The sequence below is a fragment of the Balaenoptera physalus genome, assembly GCF_965194825.1.
Source record: "Balaenoptera physalus genome assembly, chromosome: 1".
Taxonomy (NCBI): Eukaryota; Metazoa; Chordata; class Mammalia; order Artiodactyla; family Balaenopteridae; genus Balaenoptera; species Balaenoptera physalus.
In genome coordinates this window covers 152,667,258-152,688,858 of record NC_138882.1, presented here as the reverse complement: position 1 = coordinate 152,688,858, position 21,601 = coordinate 152,667,258, and the positions used below count along the sequence as shown (strand labels likewise).

Genomic DNA, 21,601 nt, shown 5'->3' with positions numbered 1-21,601 from the left:
CCATTCTGACAGGTGTAATGATATCTTTGTGGTTTTGATTTACATTTCCCCAATGATTGGTGATGCTGAGCATCTTTTCATGTGCCTGTTGGCCATCTTATGTCTTCTTTGGAAAAATGTCTATTCAGATCCTCTGCCCGCTTTTAATTTTTTCTTTTTTTTGATGTTGAGTTGTATGAGTTCTTTGTATATTTTGGATACTAATCCCTTGTTGGATATATCATTTGCAAATATCTTCTCCCATTCAGTAGGCAGCCTTTTTGTTTTGTTGATAGTTTTCTTTGCTGGGCAAAAGCTTTTTAGTTTGATGTGGTTCTATTTGTTTATTTTTGCTTTAGTTTCTCTTTGCCTGAAGAGACATATCCCCCCCAAAACTGCTAAGACTGATGTCAAAGAGCATATTGCCTATGTTTTCTTCTAGTTTTATGGTTTCAGGTCTTAACATTCAAGTCTTTTTATCCATTTTGAGTTTATTTTTGTATATGGTGTGAGAAAGTAGTCCGGTTTGATTTTTTTTTTGTATGTAGCTGTCCGGTTTTCCCAACACCATTTATTGAACAGGCTGTCTTTGCCCCATTCCCTTTGTCATAGATTAATTGCCCATACAAGTGTGGATTTATTTCTGGGCTGTCTATTCTGTTCCATTGAGCTATATGTCTGTTTTTGTGTGAGTACTATACTATTTTGATTACTGTAGCTTTGCAGTATAGTTTGGCATCAGAGAGCATATTATGGGATGGTTTTTAATTAGTGATCCAATCACCTTATTAGTAATTGATCTGTTCAGATTTTCTTTTTTTTTGTGATTCATTGTTGGTAGGGTGTATGTGTCTAGGAATTTATCCATTTATTCTAGGTTGTCCAATTTATTAGCATATAATTGTTCATCGTAGTCTTAAGATCCTTTGTATTTCTGTTTTACCAGTTGTAATGTCTATAAATTATATTTTAATAATTGAAAGTGTAATACAAATTTGATCTATTTTCTAGATTTAAACAAGTCTCTTGAGTGGTGTTTTCTCACCGATGGAGAATTACTTCCAAGCAGAAGCTTACAACCTGGACAAGGTATTAGATGAATTTGAACAAAACGAAGGTGAGAATTTACTTGGTGACTCTGTTTGAATGTATTTATGATATAGAAAATGTGGGATTATAAGAGGATGCAGTATTTAAAAAAAAGAAAGGAAGGTCCAATGCGTCAGTAATGATAGTATTATATATTAATATTCAGAGGAAGAACTAACATTTATGTTAGCACTAACTGTGTGCCAGATACTATGCTAAATCATTCACATGGATTATATCATTTAATCTTTAAAATAATCCCATGAAAGTAAATCTTACCTCCATTTTACAGATGAAGATAGAGACACAGAAAGGTTAAGCATCTTCCCCAAGTTAGTTTGTTCATAAGTGCAGGATTAGAATCCAATTTATGGTCAGGAAAAGCTTTAGAATGTGTGGTTGTATTTCCCAAGTTAAGAAAAATAGCTTCTTTCATATTGATTGACCAATAAAGCAAGATCCATTTTAAACCTAATTTTAAAAGATTTACATTTTTAAGTATCTACCAAATGGTTAATTAAATGATATATTCTCAAGGCCCAGTCTAAAAATGTCTGCTAAAGATTCACTTCATTTAGGGAATTTTCCTTAAATTCAACTTTCAGTATGACTAGAATGAGTAAGCCATAATTAAATATCTGTCTTTCACCTTATCCTCCTTCCCTGGTGTTCTTGGTTTCTAACAGAAAATGGCATGTAACAAGTTTACAAAGTGATATATTTCCATCTAAAGCCCATGATATTAGTAGTAGTCTCCAAACCTTTACTATATCTGGTGATTCAGGTTGTTCTTTGATAGCAGATGGGAAGAGAGATTAGTTTTGATTTTGTTGTTTTGGGCCTATGCTAGAGCAAGCATTAAAAAGATATGTGCTCATGGGGGTAAAAAGGGAGAAGAAAGATACCTGGAATGGCCTGCTCTTACATTTTACCATTGATGACCCAAAGCTAACCCGTAACCCTAGCCTAACTCCTGATTCATGTAAATGTGAAACCGAATCTTTTTGGATTTTATGGGATCTAGGTGGGCTTTATACATACCAAGGTGGAAGGTGTATTGTCCTCTTAGTTTCAGTCATTTATACAAGTATTTTCTCAATCCCTTCTTTGGTGTGGCCCTATCACAGTTATTTGTCATCTACACAAATGCTACACCTAATCCTGTGAATACTATTCTTCTAGAATACCATTGACTCTCATTAATAAAATTATTAGTTCTTTACATCAGTCACTTTGTGACTTCTGTAGATTCTAGTAGGGTATTTTGTATATAGTTGATTTGCAATACGTTTTTGTTGAGTCAGTAAAAATTGTCATTTTAGTTTGAAATATAGCATTTGCTTACCAAAATAACTCCTTTAGAAGGAGAATAATTTCAGAAGCCAGCTTGTTTGTAACTATGCTCTTCATTTGTTTTCAACTATTTTTTAAACATCTCAGTACCAGTTGGCATTAAAACTACCACCTCTAGCCTGGTACCTTTCCAAATATATTTTTTTTAAAGTGTTTTCTCATTTCATGTTAATTTCCTCCTTTAAATGAAAAATGTACCACACACAAACTGTGATGACATTAGATAATTAACATTATACCCAGTTGGTTGAATAATGAAATTTTTAATACATGATCATTTCTGTTTGAATATTATTAAATATTCTTATAAGAGGCAGTGTTTCTTTTTTATTTCCGTGAACCAGCTTGGAAATACGATTTCTTTTTTTAAAGGAAATACATGTTACCAGATCTCAAGTCTCTGCTAGCCCAAATTTGGTAAACTCAGGATTTAACATTTAACACTCAGAGCATATTAAGCCCATTCTCCACGCAATCTGATTTTTTATGGCCTTTACAATCTGACCTTTCTAGCTTCTTTTCACTACTTTCTTACACTAATTCTTTTTTCAACCCAAACTGATTTACTTAATTGCTCTCTCAGATTGTTGTGTTTGGGGCTGTACTTTTACTTGTTCCCCTCTTACGAATGCCCTGTTTTCCAAACTTTTTGTAAAATTGTCTTTGAAGCCCAGCCCATTTCTTCCTGCTTCCATGAATTCAAGCTTGCTGCTTCAGCCTGTAAAATACCTTTGTCCTCTCAATTTATTTTCTACTACTACGTAATAGTTTTTGAATACTTATGCTATTCTGTACTGCTAGTTAGCGATTCATGTGTATTGTATCTATTTCTTATTTTTCCAACTAGATTATATACTTCTTGGAGCTATCATTTAAGCTCATATTCCGCCCAATGCTTTTACAGTGGTAGATACTCACATAGCATATATTTATGGTGCTACAATAAATATATGCTACATGAATATGCTACCTACTACATATCAGGTGCTGTGCAAAGCAAGGATTTACATTGATGGAAAGAAGTGGTTTCTGCCTGAAAAAGTCAGGTAAATAAACCATTGCAATGCAGTGTAATAAATGCTTTAATAGAGATATGAACAAGGCGCTAAAGGAGCTTTAAAGATTTATGAGAGGAAAGCATTTCTGTATAATTTCAGGGCTGTGATTATCAGATTTACTATAGGAAAAAGCAGGAAAAGCAATAAGTGCATAATTTCTTATTTCTCTAATTAGACACACACATAGCACAGTAACTTGGGAAAATGCCATCATAGTTATGATCTATTAAAAAATAAACAGAAACATTAAATGAGATTATGCTTATTGATAGAATATAAGAAGATTGTTTTAATATGACAAATGATACTTTCTGCCAAATTTCCTCAGATAATAGTGTAAATATGAACCTAAATAATAATGTATTGTGACATGGTTATAAGCAGAATTTCACATGCTGTAACAAACTTTTTAACTTATTATTGTGGGCAAATTTCAAATATATACAAAGTAAATAGAATAGTGTAATAAACTCTAGTGTACCCATTACCCAACTTCAGCAGTGCTTGACATGCTATTTTTCATTTATATATCTTCATTTGCTCCTCACTCCCTGCTTCATTGTTATTTTTTTACAATTTTTTGAAGATAAAATTTATACATTGAAATGTGTAGATCTTAACTGTACAGTTTTGACCAACAGATATATCCATGTAACCACGTCTCAGTCATGATGTAGATTATAGAGCATGCCGTCTCCACAGAAAATTCCTTTGTTTTCCTTCCCGCTCAATTACTGTATCCTCATCACTGTTCTGATTTTTTTTCTACCTTAGATTAGCCCCTACCCCATGTTGTGCTGGGCCAGTCCAAGGCCTTCCCCATTATTGCCCTCCCCTCCCCAGCCCCAAAGTACAGCCTGTGGGCCACTTTAATTATGTCAACTAGATTGAGGTAGAATTCTTTTGTTGTTTGGAATGTTCTGAGATATTACCATTTGGTGATATATAATACAGGGAACAGTCTTAAATGTATTTTCTTATCCTTAGCTAAAAATTAGAAACTTCATACCCTAGGAATATTCTGTTTTCACATATCCTAGGAATATTTTAATTTCAGGGCATATTTGCAAATATAGTTGATTAACTTAGTCCTAGCCTTATCAGTGTTACCAGCAAACTTATTATAATTATTTATTTTTTCAGATGAAACCGTTTCTCCTATTTTATTGGATACAAGGTGGAATAAGATTCTAGATCCCCCTTCTCCCCGACTGTCATTTGGCCCTGCATTGGCCAGTGTGAATGAACCTACAGTTTCTGAGTCACAGCCACAACTGAAAGTCTTCTCCCTGGCTCATTCAGCTCCTCTTAACACAGAGGGAGAGGACCATTGTGCTAATGGACAGGACTGTAGTCTGAATCCAGAGATCAACACAATGTGGATTGATGAAAATGCGGTTGCAGAAGACCAGTTAATTAAGAGGAACTGTAATCAAGATGATCAATGCAGTACTGTCGAAGTGGGAGAGAAGAAATGTGGAAACCTAGCTTGTCTGCCAGATGAGAAGAGTGTTCTTGTTGTAGCCGTCATGCATAACTGTGACAAAAGGACATTACAAAGCGATTTGCAGGATTGTAATAATTATAATAGTCAATCCCTCATGGATGCTTTTAGCTGTTCACTGGATAATGAAAACAGACAAACTGATCAATTTAGTTTAAGTGTAAATGGGTCCACTGAAAAAGATATGAACTCAGAGAAACAGATGGATCCATTGAGTAGACCAAATGCAGAGGGGGATTCTGTTAAATACGTATGTACTACTTCATCTGATAATCTAGCCAGTGTCTGTTCCCCTTCACAGTTACGGGATGATGAAAATATAGATAGAGACCCCACCATGTCTGTGATTACAAGTTTAACACCAGATTCAGTAATCTCATCCCAGGGAACAGATGAAGGTCCTGCTGTAAAGCAAGAGGACTCTACACCAGATGAGGTTCTCACTGGCAAAACCAGCTCTCCTAGGACAGATCTAGGGAGTCCAAACTCCTTTTCCCACTTGAGTGAGGGGATTTTGATGAAAAAAGAGCCAGCAGAGGAAAGAACAACTGAAGAATCCATCCAGTCTGGTTTACTTTTGCTTCTCAAAGCTGACATGCCTAATGGGTCTGGCAGGGATGATAACTGTGAACAGTTTTCAGATTGCCTTGTGCCCGGTGAAGTTAGAGCTGATGAAAATGAAGGTTGTAAACATGAAGAAATTCTTGGCACTACAGAACTTCTTAATATGACCGCGCATTTCTCTGAATCTCAGGAGATGACTAATTGGAAATTGACTAAACCAAACAAGATGAATGACAGCCAAGTAAATAAAGAAAATGAGAAGTTTCTGCACATGAATCAGCCTGAAGATACTTATGATGATAGTGGAGGAGAGTGTGATAGAATGGCAGAAGCAGGTCTAGATTTAAAACAAACTTGCATGAATGAAAGTGAAGGATGCGATTTCTCCACTGTTATGGATACACCAGCAGCAAATTCACTATCTAATTGTTGTGATTCCTATGGAATGCAGAGCCCAGTTGTTTGTTTTGTTCCAAAGACTTTACCTTCCAAAGAAGATTCAGTAACAGAAGAAAAGGAAATAGAGGAGAGCAAGTCAGAATGCTACTCAAATATTTATGAACAGAGAGGAAATGAAGCCACAGAAGGGAGTGGACTACTTTTAAACAGCACTGGTGACCTAATGAAGAAAAATTACTTACACAATTTCTGTAGCCAAGTTCCATCAGTGCTTGGGCAATCTTCACCCAAGATAGTAGCAAACCTGCAATCTATCAGTGTTCCTTTTGGTGGTGCAAGACCCAAGCAACCTTCTAATCTTAAACTTCAAATTCCAAAGCCATTATCAGACCATTTACAAAATGACCTTCCTGCAAACAATGGAAATAATATTAAAAACAAAAATGATGTTCTTGGGAAAGCAAAATCAGGGGAAAACTCAGCAACCAATGTATGCAATGCCTCTTTGGGAAATATCTCTATTGCTGATACAAATGGGGAACATTTAGAAAGCTATGAGTCTGGGATATCCAGTAGACAGTGCGTTGCATTACCTCCAGAAAGCCCAGATAATGATCTCAGAGCTGGTCAGTTTGGAATTTCTGCTAGAAAGCCATTTACCACTCTGGGTGAAGTGGCTCCAGTGTGGGTACCAGATTCTCAGGCTCCAAATTGCATGAAATGTGAAGCCAGGTTTACATTCACCAAAAGGAGGCATCATTGCAGAGCATGTGGGAAGGTAAGTTGTGTGTATCAGCTCAGGAATCTGGCATGTGCATTTTGTAATGCTCAATTAGAAATTAATAAAGGTAATATAAGGTGAACATACTTCTCGAGATGACATCATAAATAGTTTTTGAACATGCAATTCTAGTAAATTTCCAAATGAAAAATGACCTCGCTGATTCTTAGTGTTTATATAATTTTTTTTTGTTGTGAAGATTTAAGCTGAATCAGTTTTCATGAATAGATGAGAAATGAGGAAGTGGTAACTTTGGTTTCTGTATTGATACTTGGTTAACGGAATAGCTTGAAATAAGGAAGTTATTCTTTTGATTTAAGAAATGTTTGTGATTGACTTTATAATATTTAATTCTTGAGTAATTGAATATTATACTTAGAATCCATCCCAGTTTTTGCTATAGGATTTTGCCATTGTACTAGACATTCTGGAGCTTTTGGTACACATATACATATATTTTTGTCTCCCCCCCCCCCATATAACTTTGATACAAAAAAGAGTTGAAGGCTATAGATCCTTGTGACAAGGTTATAAGAATAGGTGATATTCCTTAGCTCTCCCTAAATTCTGTTAGCTAGTACCACATCAATATACTAGTCTGTTTTTTAAACAAGAACTGTAAACAAGGAGGAAATGGGATTTTGTATTTTTAAAAAGAATGTAAAGTTTGGTGTCAGTTCTGGATTTGAACTTCAGCTTTGTTACTTTTAACTATATAACTTTATTAAGCTTTATTTTTTCATAAAAAAACGAATCAAAAGATAATTTTCATCGGGCTGTTGTGAAGATTAAATGAAATTACATGTAATAGTAAGTGCTCAGTAATTAACCTCTACTTCCCTTCTTGCCTGATTTATTGGTCTGTCTGTATTAATTCGGTTGCCTTCAAATTCAAGGAACAGAATATCTGGCCCTCAGTTACTTAGACAAAAGTAACATTTATTTCATATAACAAGAGGCCTGAAAATAGAGACTCTGTTATGTCTGGGTATAGAGTCAGGATCACTGAAGTTCTCTTGGCCTTTGCCTCGTGGTCTCAAGATAGTGGCATAGTTTTAAGCATCAAGTCCAACCTGACTACTTCCCAAGTGCAGAGAAACTGGTTGGTGGCAAAAGAGCCTATTCCTCTTACTGCCCTCTCATCAGGGAAAAAAGAATCCCCAGCAACTTCTTTCAATTTATTGGCCAGTTCTAGACCACAGGTCCAATTTAGACCAATGACTGACAACAGGGAACAGGATTGCCAGGATTGGCTAAGATCAATCATGATTCATCCCCTGGGGCTGAGCCCAGTGTTGCCTCAACAAAAGTGGGATTCTCTTAATAAGGGAAAGGTGGAGAATGGTTCCTGGGTGGGCATTCAAAAAGGGCTACTATAGGGTCCTAGAACAAAAGAACCAAATGATGGGGAGCAGAAAGTGGTTAAAGCTGAAACTGGGCTGCTAGTCTCTGATTATTAAAATTTGGAGAAAATAATGTGTCTAATTCCTAAATATTTCACAGTCTGAAGTAAACCTATGGTCAGTAGCCTGAACAGTCAGTTTTCTGTTAGGGGATTAGAGTCATCATTTTTTTGTGGTTCTATGTTTTGCTTACTGTGTATAACACTTTCTGAAATTTTTGCTTGTTTTTTTAAAATTTCCTTCCTATTTATTTATTTAGGCTGTGTCGGGTCTTAGTTGCGGCACACGGGATCTTTCGTTGTGGCGGGTGGGCTCTTTGTTGCGGCATGCGGGCTTCTCTCTCGTTGTGGCACGTGGGCTCCAGAGCATGCGGGCTCAGTAGTTGCGGCACATGGGCTCCAGAGTGCACAGGCTCTCTAGATGTGGTGTGCGGGCTCTCTCATTGTGGTGCATGGGCTCCAGAGTGTGCAGGCTCAGTAGCTGTGGCGCGCGGGCTTAGTTGCCCCACGGCATGTGGGATCTTAGTTCCCCGACCAGGGATTGACCCCGCATCCTCTGCATTGGAAGGCGGATTCTTAATCACTGGACCACCAGGGAAGTCCCAAAATTTTGCTTAAGTAAATAATAAAAATGCTTTTGTTCCAGACCAGCATATACAGATGTAATGACTAAATAGGTAACTTAGGTGGATTCAGAAAGAAAATGGGGCAAAATGCCCCATTGCATAAGCTGAAAAATTACATGGAATTTTTGCTGAGTGGAATTTGCAGAATTTATAAATTTATGGCTTCATATGGATTATGGATTCATATTCCATCTTTTTTTCTTTTTCCATCCCCATTTTCCTCAGGGATGTTCTAAGGATTGTTGAGGTAATGTCTGTAAAAATCCTTGAGCTCCTCAGAAGAAAGGGGCTTATAAACTTAGGTATAGTTTTTCTAGATAGTAAATTAATCAAATTATACTTGGAATTTAGCTAGAAAAATACCCCAAGTAATGTGATTTTGTAAAATAATGTTTACTGTTGAAAAAAGAAATTTAGTTTGTTCCATTCTAATATATCTACTATCCAGTTATTTCCAACAATTTCTTTATTTAATATCTATAGCTAATAAATTCTCTTTACTGTAACAAGCATATATTAAGCATCTAATATATGAAAGGTTCTGGGCTAGGTACTGGAGATTCAAGTATACATAAATTGGAATGTATGACCTCATAGAGTTTATAATCAGAGGCACTGATTTCAGTGTGTGGGGAGAGGGGTATCTGGATTTCCTGTAGTTTTTCAGAAATGCTAAAAAAATCATTGTGAACTACTGATCTGAGTAGACAGACCATCCCACAACAATTTATAATACAGTGTATTAAGAGCCAGTTATGTGTGCTTTATATTCATTCTCATTTAATGCCCATTACTGTCTTGTAGAATGGGTGGTTAATTTTTTACTATTTGACAGATCAAGAATTAGAGGCTCAGAGAGGTCAAGGAATATGCCCAAGGTCACACAGCTTGAAAGTACTAGAGCCATCTTTAAAGCTAGGACTCTTTCCTTCAGACATACTGCTTTTCCTAGCATCTCTCCTCATTCATAATAGCAGTATGAACACAATGCTTTAGGAATGTCGAGAAATGAGAGCTTAATATTTCCCAGAATGGCAGGAGGAGTCAGGAAAATCATGATACAAAAAATGACTATTTGGGACTTCCCTGGCGGTCCAGTGGTTAAGACTCTGCACTTCCACTGCAGGGGACGCGGGTTCCATCCCTGGTCAGGGAACTAAGATCCTGCATGTCGTGTGGTGCAGCCAAAAAAAAAAAAAAAAAAAAAGTGGCTGTTTGGAGGAGGAGATATAAGAAAGTGGATATAATTTATGGATCAAAGTTCTAAAGTATGTGAGGAAAATGGGATCACAGCAGAGTACAGGTGGAGAATTAGCAGTAGGGAAAGGGAAATCATCTTACAGGAGAATGGGCCATGATAAAAATGCACTTGAATATAGAAGGAGTTAATAGAAAATTGTGGGAAATTATTTAGCAAAGCATAGGGCCTATATCCAGGTCTTGATGAGTAGTAGATATTATACTTGTTACAACATTCATTTATCTTGGTATAATGTCATTAAGAATAATATAAAATAATTATGTTGAATTTATGAAAGTGTTAAAATACTGCAGTTTATTTCTATATTGTTGTAATGGACATCTGGATTCTATTCTTGTCTTCATTGTTAATTGGAAAACTATGTCATACTCTAAAATGCTCAGCAAATGTGAGTTTTATTTTATGACTTCACACATTATTAATTTAGATAATTGTTCCATATAGCAGCATAATCTCTACTTCGGCTGTATGATAGGTGATAAATTACAGAATAGAGAGAGTACAGAGGGGAGTTCCCTGGTGATCCAGTGGTTAGCACTCGGCCCTTTCACTGCCGTGGCCCCAGGTTCAATTCCTGTTCAGGGAACTAAGATCCCGCAAGCCATGTGGCGCGACCAGAGGAAAAGAGAAAGGTACAGGGAACTCCTTTCCAGAAAGGTGCCCTCTAAGTTCAGATGATCACTGTTATTATATATCCATAATAATTTCCTATAGAAATCACTGAATCTAGCAGGATATGGGTATTCATCCTCTGTCAAGTTCCATTTGCCCTGAATATTTTGACCTCTTTTTATTTGATTATTTGACTTCAAAGGCCTAAGAAAAGCTTTTGAGTTTAAGAGTACAGGAAAGAGTTTTTTGAAAGTGGAGAAGAATTTTTAAAGGAAAAAAAAGTTTTTTTATCTTTTATTGGTCATTCACAAGGCTTTATCACACTTTATCCATTACTGTCACTTATGTGGCAGGTTGTTACTTACTGAGATGCTAGCTGGTTAATGACTCTCTTCTATCTACTGAAGTAGACATAAGAATAGCCTTTAAAGTAAAAGTACTTGAACTGATACAACATAGAAACTTTGTTTAGGATGGTGTGAAAGATGAGAGTAACATTTTTTTTAACACTTCCACTTTATGCTAGGCTTATCTGGTCTAACAACACAATTCTCTGAGATACAGTTACAGGGGAGATAAATGTGCCTCAGAAAGGTTAGGTAACTTGCCTAAATTCTCAGAGCTTATAAATGAGAGTGCATGGATTTTAACACAAATTTGTCTGACTCCAAAGCCCTTTGCACTTTTACTACACTGGACATAGCAACAAAATTTATCTGTATTTGGATTGCTTACTAGAAATATAAGTCATGGTCTTTGGGTGAACATTAGTTTTGGACAGTGGTAAAGGATTGGGAATTTGAAAGGAAGACAAAATGCTGAGTGATTGGTGCTATCACTTGATGGGGGAATCTAGCAAAGGTAGCAGGATTTTAGGTTTTACTTCACCTATCAGGTCTTGAACTACAAATTAGGAAAAGAACAATATGGGTGCCAAGTCCTGGAATGAGGAGAGATTTAGTGACAGTAATATATACCACTCCAGTTTACTTACTATTTTTCCACATTAACTGACTTTAAAAGTAGAATTCAAAATAGATGAGTTTTTTTACTGTGTTTGAATAGATGGTGATTTGAATAGACAGAACAGAGAAGAGAACTGTAGGACAGGTAGTATGAAAAGAACACTGAAATGGGTATGAAACAGCTTCTGTTTCCTCTGCTGTAGAAGGAGGGGATTGCATAGACTTTATCTCTGTTTCCTTGCAGCTCTGAACGTCTGTTTAAATAAGGAAGAAAAGGAAATGGAAAGGTTTGTGCTAGCACTGATTTATCTCTGTAAAGTTATTGTTAAACATACTTGATTAACCAAGGTCACTTTGTGGGAAGAATATGCCATTAAACATTTTGAAATGTGCTGTGCTGAAAGTATGTTTTCTGGAAGTCATCTCAGTTCGACTGGGATGCTATTTATCACAGTACCACTTAAGTGGGCTACACTGGGGGTTTTATTTTGCAGTTACTCTTTCCCTTTTGATTCATTTCCAATAGTACTAATCCTTTTAGGCACACATGATCTTCATCACATTAGTTTAAAACAGATAGCTTGATGACATGTATATTGTCAAAATGACATATTGAAAACTGATCTAGATTAATTTTTAATATAGTTCTAGAAAGCCATCTTCCTCTACACACTGGGGATTATAGGTATTTAATATATAATGAACATTTATAAATGTAATTATAAAATGTTATATTTTATATAAATTTATATTTATATAACATAAAGATTTTATAGGTTTATATAATTTATATAATATTATATATGTTTATGTATAAAATGGCAAACTACAGTCAGTATTTTACTCTGTGCTTTTAATTTGAATTACTGTTCCACAGTAGTCAGGAGTAATTTTGTCTATAAAGGTATATAAAAGAACTATATATTTAATAATATTTTGATATTTATGTCATTATAGTATATTTTTAGTTTAAGTGAAAAATACTTTAAAGAATTAAAATATCATGTTAAAAATAACTGTTGAAATTGAAAATAAAGCACACATTTTTAGATGGGATGAAGAGACCTGGTACTACTTTTATTTTAAACAAAGTAATATTTATATCTTGAAAGATGGCAGTCTTCTACCTACTTTTACATATCCCTAGTCCCTAGTCCAGCTCCCTGGATGTACCTACTTTAAGAAATTAATAGTCTTTTTTTAAAGTTAAAGTACAGTTGATTTACAGTATTATGTTAGTTTCAGATGTACAACATAGTGATTCAATATTTTTACAGATTATACTCTGGTTTTTTTGGCTGCACTGCATGGCTTGTAGAATCTTAGTTCCCTGACCAGGGATCGAACCCATGCCCTTGGCAGTGAAAGCATAGAGTCCTAACAACCACTGGACCACCAGGGAATTCCCTATATTCCATTTAAAGTCATTATAAATAATGGCTGTATTTCCCTGTACTGTATAATACATCCTTATAGCTTACTTATTTTATGCATTGTAATTTGTACTTCTTAATTCTCTACTCCTGTCTTGCCCCTCCCCTCCTCCCTCTCCCCAGTGGTAACCACTAGTTTGTTCTCTATATCTGTGAGTCTGTTTCTGTTTTGTCATATTAATTCGTTTCATTTTTTAGATTCCACATATGAGTGATAACATAGAGTTTTTGTCTTTCTGTGTATGACTCTTTTCACTAAACATAATACTCTCTAGGTCCATCCATGTTGTTGTAAATGGCAGAATTTCATTCATTTTAATGGCTGAGTAATATTCCATTTTGTGTGTGTGTGTGTGTGTGTGTGTGTGTGTGTGTGTGTGTGCGCGTGTGTGCGCACTACATATTCTTTATCCATTCATCTGTTGATGGACACTTAGGTTGTTTCCATATCTTGGCTCTTGTAAATAATGCCATGATGAACATAGGTGTCTATATCTTTTTCAAGTACTGTTTTCATATTCTTTGGATAAATAACCAGAAGTGGGATAGCTGGATCATATGTTATATTCTTAATTTTTTGAGGAATCTCCATACTGTTTTCCATAGTGGCTGCACCAATTTACATTCCCACCAATAGTGTACAAGGGCTCCCTTTTCTCCAAATCCTTGCTGACATTGTTACTTATAGACTTTTTGATGACAGCCATTCTGACAGGTGTGAGGTGATGATATCACATTACGGTTTTGCTTTGCATTTTCCTGATGGATTAGTGATGTTGAGCATCTTTTCATGTGCCTGTTAGCCATCTGCGTGTCTTCCTTGGAAAAATGTTCATGTGTTCTGCCCATTTTTAAATTGGGTTGTATGTTTTTTTTTTGATATTGAATTGTTTGAGCTCTTTATATATTTTGGATATTAACCCCTTACTGGTCGTATCATTTGCAAATGTTTTCTCCCATTTTGTAGGTTGTCTTTTTGTTTTGTTGATGGTTTCCTTTGCTGTAGAAAAGCTTTTAAGTTTAATTAGATGCCATTTGTATATTTTTGATTTTGTTTCCTTTGGCTTAGAAGACAGATCCAAAAAACTATTGCTGTGATTTGTGTCAAAGAATGTTCTCTATGTTTTCTTGGAGTTTTATAGTTTCCAGTCTAACATTTAGGTCTTTAATCCATTTTAAGTTTATTTTTGTAGGTGGTATGAAAAAATGTTCTAATTTTATTCTGTAAAATAAATGTAGCTGTCCAGTTATCCCAGCATCACTTATTAAAGAGACTGTCTTTTCTCCATTGTATAGTCTTGCCTCCTTTGTCATAGATTAATTGACCATAAGTGCATGGGTTTATTTCTGGGCTCTCTGTTTTTTTCCATTGATCTGTATATGTCTTTTTGTGCCAGTACTGTGCTATTTTGATGACTGTAGCTTTGTAGTATAGTCTGAGGTCAAGGAGCATGCTAACCCCAGCTTTCTTTGTTTCAAGATTGCCTTGGCAACTCAGGGTCTTTTGTGGTTCCATATTAGTTTTAGGATTATTTGTTCTAGTTTTGTGAAAAATGTCATAGGTATTTTGATAGGGATGGCATTAAATATGTAGATTGCTTTGGGTAGTACAGATTTTAACAATATTACTTCTTCTAATCCACGAACATGGGATATCTTTCCATTTCTTTGTATCATCTTCAGTTTCCTTCATCCGTGTTCTATGGTTTTCAGTCTTTCACCTCCTTGGTTAAGTTAGTCCTAGGTATTTTATTCTTTTTGATGCAATTTTAAACGAGATTATTTTCTTGCTTTCTCTTCCTGGTGGTTCATTATTAGTTTATAGAAAAGCAACAGATTTCTGTACATTAACCTTGTATACTGCAACTTTACTGAATTCACTTATTCTAATAGTTTTTCAGAGAAGACTTTAGGGTTTTTCTATATGTAGTGTCATGTCATCTGCAAATAATGACAGTTTTACTTCTTCCTTTCCAATTTGGATACCTTTTATTTCTTATTCTTGTATGATTGCTCTGGCTAGGACTTCCAATACTGTGTTAAATAGAAGTGATTGAGAGTGGGCATCCTTTGTCTTGTTCCTGATTTTAGAAAAAAAGCTTTCAGCTTTTCACCATTGAATATGGTGTTAGCTATGGGTTTGTCATAAATGGCCTTTATTATGTTAAGATATGTTCCCTCTATACCAACTTTGATGAGAGTTTTTTCTTTTTTTTTTTATCATGAATGGCTGTTGAATTTTGTCAAATGCTTTTTCTCCATCTATTGAGATGATCATGTGATTTTATCCTTTTGTTAATGTGGTGTATCACATTGATTGATTTGCGGATGTTGAACCATCTTTCATCCCTGGAATAAATCCCACTTGATCATGCTGTATGATCCTTTTTATATATTGTTGAACTCTGTTTGCTCATATTTTGTTGAGGATTTTTGCATCTACATTCATCAGAGATATTGGCCTGTAATTTTCTCTCTTTTTTTTTGTAGTGTTTTTGTCTGGCTTTGGTATCAGGGTAATGGTGGCTTCGTAGAATAAATTTGAAAGTGTTCCCTGCTCTTCAATTTTTTTAGAATAGTTTGTTTGTGTCTTTCTTTTTCTTTTTCTCTTTTTTGGCCACTCCACACGGCTTGTGGGATCTTAGTTCCCCAACCAGGAATTGAACCCGTGCCCCGTTCGACGGACCACCAGGGGATTCCCTAGAGTAGTCTGAGAAGTAGTTAGCTCTTTTTTATATGTTTGGTAGAATTCTCCTATGAAGCTGTCTGGACCTGGACTTTTGTTTGCTGGGATTTTTTTTTTTTTTTTTTTAATCAAAAATTCAGTTTCACTACTAGTGATTGGTCTGTTCAGATTGTCTCTTTCTTCCTGATTCATTCTTGGAAGGTTATATGTTTCTGGAAGTTTGTCCATTTTTTCTAGGTTGTCCAATTTATTGGCATATGACTGTTCATAATATTCTCTTACGGTTTTTTGTATCTCTGTGACATCAGTTGTTATTTGTCCTCTTTCATTTCTTATTTTGTTTATTTGGGTCCTGTCTCTTATTTTCTTGATAAGTGGGACTATTGGTTTATCAATTTGGTTTATCTTTTTTAAAAAAACAGCACTTGGTTTCATTGGTCTTTCCTGTTTTTTGTTTTTTCTTTTTAATTTGTTTTATTTAAATCCACTCTGGCCTTTATTATTTTCTGTTTTCTACTGACTCTGGGCTTTGTTCTTCTTTTTCTAATTCCTTTAGTTGGTAGTTTAGGTTTTTATTTGAGAGTTTTCTTGTTTCTTGAGGTAGGCCTGTATCACTATAAACTTGCCTCCTTTAACTGCTTTTGCTGCATCCCATAGATTTTTGGAAAGTTGTGTTTCCATTTTCATTTGCCTCAAGGTATTTTCTGATTTTCTCTTTGATTTCTTCATTGACCCATTGGTTTTTTTAGGAACATCTTGTTTAGTCTCCATGTGTTTGTGTTTTCCCCATTTTTTTTCCTGTAGCTGATTTCTAGTTTCATACCGTTATGGTTGGAAAAATGCTTGATATAATTTCTATCTCTTAAATTTGTTGAGACTTGTTTTGTGGCCTAGCATATGATCTATCCTGGAGAACGTTCCATGTGCACTTGAAAAGAATATGTATTCTGGTTTTTTTAGATGGAATGTCCTGTAGATATCTATTAAGTCCAAGTGGTCTAATGTGTCATTTAAGACTACTGTTTCCTTATTGAATTGACTATTTTTTACAGCAGAAAAATTGAGCAGAAAGTATATATACCCCCGCCCCCCCCAGTGGACCCCATTATTAACATCTTGCACTAGTGTGGTACATTATTGAAATTGATGAACCAATATTGATACATTGTTATTAACAAAAGTCTTATAAAAGAAATACATGCTATAGTTTTTGTTAGAGTTTACTCTTTGTGTTGTACAGTTCTGTGGGTTTGATAAATGCATATTATCTATCCTATTACAGTATCATATAGAATAGTTATACTACCCTAGAAGTCCCTTGGGTCCCCCACTTATGTATTTCTCCCTTACTTTCTCTGAACCGTGGAAATTACTGATCTTTTCACTGGCTCTGTAGTTTTGCCTTTTCCAGAATGTCTTATAGTTAGTATCATACATTATGTTGGCTTTCAAACTGGCATCTTTGACTTAGAAATATACATTTAAGATTCTTCCCTGTCTTTTTTAAAAATTGAGTATAATTTACATATAACATTATATTAGTTTCAGGTGTATGACATAATGATTTGATATTTGTATATATTGTATATACTGGGAAATGATCACCATTAAGTCCAGTTATCATCTGTACCATACATAGTTACAAAATTTTCTTATGATGAGAACTTTTAAGATTTACTCTCTTAGCAACTTTCAAATATGCAATACAGTATTATTAACTATAGTTAGGATGGCACGCACTACACCCTATGATTTATATATTTTATAACTGCAAATTTGTGTCTTTTGAGCACCTTCGTCTGTTTCACATACATCCTCACCCCACCTCTGGCAACTACCACCAATCTGTTCTCTGATTCAGTGAGCTCATTATTTGTTGTTTTGTTTTGATTTGGTAGTTTTTAGGTTCCACATATAAGTGAGCTTGTCTGGTATTTGTCTTTCTCTGTCTGACTTATTTCACTAACGTAATGCCCTCAAGTTGCATCCATGTTGTTGCAAATGTCAAGATTTTATTCTTTTTTGTGGCTAATAGTCCATTGTGTGTGTGTGTGTGTGTGTGTGTGTGTGTGTGTGTGTGTGTCTACATACATACATAAATACATACCAGAATTTCTTTATCCATTTATCTATTGATGGACACCTGGGTTGTTTCCATATATTGGCTATTGTAAATAATGCTGCAGTGAACATGATGGTGCAGGTTTGAGTTAGCAATTTTGTTTTCTTTGTATAAATACCTAGAAGTGGAATTTCTGGGTCATATGGTAGTTCTACTTTTAATTTTTTTGAGCAACCTCTATACTGTTTTCTGTAGCGGCTGCATCAATTTTCATTCCCACCAACAGTGTGCAAGGGTTCTCTTTTCTTCACATCCTTGCCAACATTTGTTATTTGTTGCCTTTTTGATAATAACCACTCTGACCGGTATGAATTGATACCTCATTGTGGTTTTGATTTGCATTTCCTTGATGATTAGTGACATTGAGCACCTTTTCACATACCTGTTGGACATTAATATATCTTCTTGGAGAAATGTCTATTCATGTCTTCTGCCCATTTTTAAATTAGATTGTTTGTTTTCTTCCTATTGAGTTGTGTAAATTCTTTGTACATTTTGGATATTAACCCCTTATCAGATATATGACTTTCAAATATTTTCTCCCTTTCCATATGTTGCCTTTTTGTTGATGGCCTTTACTGTGTAGAAGGTTTGTAGTTTGATGTAGTCCCACTTGTTTATTTTTGCTTTTTTTGGTCATTGCTAAAACCAGTGTCAAGGAGCCTCCATGTCTTTTTGTGACATGATACCTCATTTTTTTAAATTGCTGAATTGTGTCCTATTGTATGGGTATACCACAAGTTTGTTTATTCATTCAGCTATTGAAAGACATCTTGGTTAATTTCCGTTTTTGGCAATTATAAGTAAAGTTGTTATAAATATTCGTGTGCAGGTTTTTGAGTGGATGTAAGTTTTTCGTTTGTGTAAATATGTAGGAGTGTGATTACCAGAGAGTATGGTAAGCCTGTGTTTCTCTTTGTAAGAAACTGCCAAACTATCTTCCAGAGTGGCTGTACCACTTTTGCATTCCCATCAGCAATGAATGCAAATTCTTGCTGTTCTACATCCTCACCAGAATTTGGTCTTGTCAGTTTTGGACTTTAGACATTTTATTTTATTTATTTATTGGCCATGCCATGTGGCTTGTGGGATGTTAGTTCCCCTACCGGGGATTGAACCTGTGCCCTCAGCAGTGAGAGCAAGGAGTCCTAACCACTGGACCGCCAGGGAATTCCCAGATTTTAGACATTTTAATAGGTGTAGTTTCTCATTTAAAAAAAAATGTTTACTTATTTATTTATTTATTTGGCGGCCCCAGGTCTTAGTTGCGGCATGCAGGATCTTTATTGCGGCATGCAGGATCTTTAGGTGCAGCATGTGAACTCTTAGTTGTGCCATGTGGAATCTAGTTCCCTGACCAGGGATTGAACCTGGGCCCCCTGTATTGGGAGCATGAGTCTTAGCCACTGGACCACCAGGGAAGTCCCCTCTCATTTTTGTTTTAATTTACAACTCCCTAATGACATATGATAATGAACATCTTTTCATATGCTTATTTGCCATCTGTGTATCTTCTTTGGTGAAGTGTCTATTCAGATCTTTTGCCCATCTTTTAATTGGGTTGTTTGTTTTCTTATTGTTGAATTTTAAAAGTTCTTTTTTATATTTTGATTCAAGTTCTTTATCAGGTATTTGTTTTGCAGATACTTTCATTTTCTTAGACATATCCACTTTAAATTCTTTCACAAGTATCTATGAGTATTAGACTATACACTTATAATGTATTTCAGTAGAATTATTTAGCTGTTTCTTGATTCTCAATTCTAGAAATGATCTAGTGAATTTTCAGTTTTTCTGTTTATGTATTTTCATGTTTGTTATTTTGAGTCTAAAGCTCCAAGAGGGTAAGGATCTTTTCTGCCTCGATTGCTACTGTATCCACAGCTTTAGCACATAATAGATGTTTACTAAATATTAGTTGGATAAATAAAGAAATGAATACTATCTCTTAATGCAGCAGAACATCTTTTTATACAACACTTTGAGACTTTGGGTGATGGCATCAAATACAGAATATAGGGGATGTAAGGACTTTGGAAAATATTTTAAGTTAGTCATATATGTTTTTCCTATTAAAGATAGATTCAAACCAAAACAAGCTTATTTTCCTAATTTTCTATTTACTTACCTATTGATGGGAAACAATAGATGTGAGAATAAGAAACAGATGCTTTAAATAGAATATTGCATGGTAATTCAGTTTCCCTCATACTCTGCCTGAAAACCTGTTTATCCTGTCTTATCATTGATATTATGAGTTTAACCATTCTGGCATGGTAAAACAGGATCAACATTTTGGATTAATCTTGAGTTCTAATGAAGCTAGAAAATATTTTCCATTTACACCCTTCAAAAGGCTGTGTTGGCTAAAAATCAGTCTCATCCATGTCATAACGCTTATCATACAGTATTGTCTTTGTCCTTCTCTCCCGTTGGTCTGCAAAGATCTTGTGATTATGATTTCTCTTTGTATCCCCAGCATCTAGCACAGTGCTCAATAAATGTTTGTTAATGAACAAATATATGAATCCCAGATCATTAATTTATTCAACAAACACTGAGTGCTTGTTATTTGTCTGTCACTGTGCTGGATGCTGAGTTTATACTAATGACATTATGATCCCTACCCTCATGTAAAGATTAGTGGAAATAACCAAAAGCAAACAAACAGAATTATAAATTGTGATAAGGGATATGAAGGAAATTAACAAGGAGGGATAATATTAAAAACGGAGAAGGGGAGGAAGGTCTGGAAAGTCCTCTGAGAAGTGACAAAATTTCAGGTGATACATGAAATTTGAGGAGTCAGCCATGCAAAGAACAGAGAGAAAAATGCTTCGGGAAGAATAAACATCATGGACACAGTCTCTGAGGTAGGAAAGCACCTATTCAAGAAGCTGAAAGGAATACAGTGTGGTTAAAGTATAGCAAGTAATAGAAGTCACATAAAAAGAGCTTGGAGAGGAGATCAGGGAATAGATCATGTTGGCCTTTGCAGCTCATGTAGGAGTCCAGAGAGAAGCCATGGGAATGGATGAGCTCACCTAGGGAAGAGTGTACAGAGGAAAGAGAAGGGGCCCAGGGCTGAGCCACTGAGGTCAAGTGGAGAAGGAGGACCCAGTACAAGTGACTGAGAAGGAGTGGCCAGAGAGACAGGCAGAAAACCAAGAAAATGTGTTGTCTCGGAAGTCAAAAGAAGAATGTAGTTTGTCAAAGGATAGGGATTATCACCTATACCAAATGCTGATCAGGGTCAGTAAGATGTGGACAGGAAAGGGACCATTGGACTTGACTACATCAGGGTCATTGATAAAAGCAGTCTTGGTTGAGCTGTGCATACAGAAGCCAGAATGGGTTAAAAATGGAAAAAGAAGTGAGGAGATTGAGATGTCCTTTTCAAGTTTTACTAAGGGAGAACAGAAAAAATTGGGGCAATTATTAAATGAAGATGGTGATTATGGGTGAAATTTTTAAAGATGGGAGATACTACTGTATTTATATAAAATCATGAATGATCCTCTAGGCAAGTTGTTTTAGGAGAAAAAGGGGATTGATCAAAGGAAGAGAAAAATTTTTGAGAAGGTCAAAGGGATGGGATCTCTTCATCTGTTGAGGGTTAGGTTTTCAACAAGGGGAAGAAAGGTGGGGAAAGATAGAGGTAGATTTTTGTATTTAGTGGTGAGAGCATTAAGGAATTTCTATATCCTTGGCTCATACTTCATATAGGAAATATAAACATTGAGAGAAGGTGAAATAGGGATAGGTGA

At 35.4% G+C, this 21,601-nt stretch overlaps 1 protein-coding gene across 6 annotated transcripts in view; it reads left to right on the top strand.

The window, feature by feature from the left end:
* Positions 1 to 21,601, top strand: part of ZFYVE9 (zinc finger FYVE-type containing 9) — a 189,701-nt gene that overhangs the window by 61,106 nt on the left and 106,994 nt on the right. For all 6 annotated transcript variants that reach the window (XM_082428846.1, XM_082428847.1, XM_082428848.1 and 3 more), the window contains exons 3-4: positions 991 to 1,096; positions 4,623 to 6,724. In XM_082428846.1, the coding sequence (XP_082284972.1) occupies positions 1,027 to 1,096; positions 4,623 to 6,724 (2,172 nt within the window). In that variant the 5' untranslated portion in view covers positions 991 to 1,026. The remainder of the gene's footprint in view (positions 1 to 990; positions 1,097 to 4,622; positions 6,725 to 21,601) is intronic.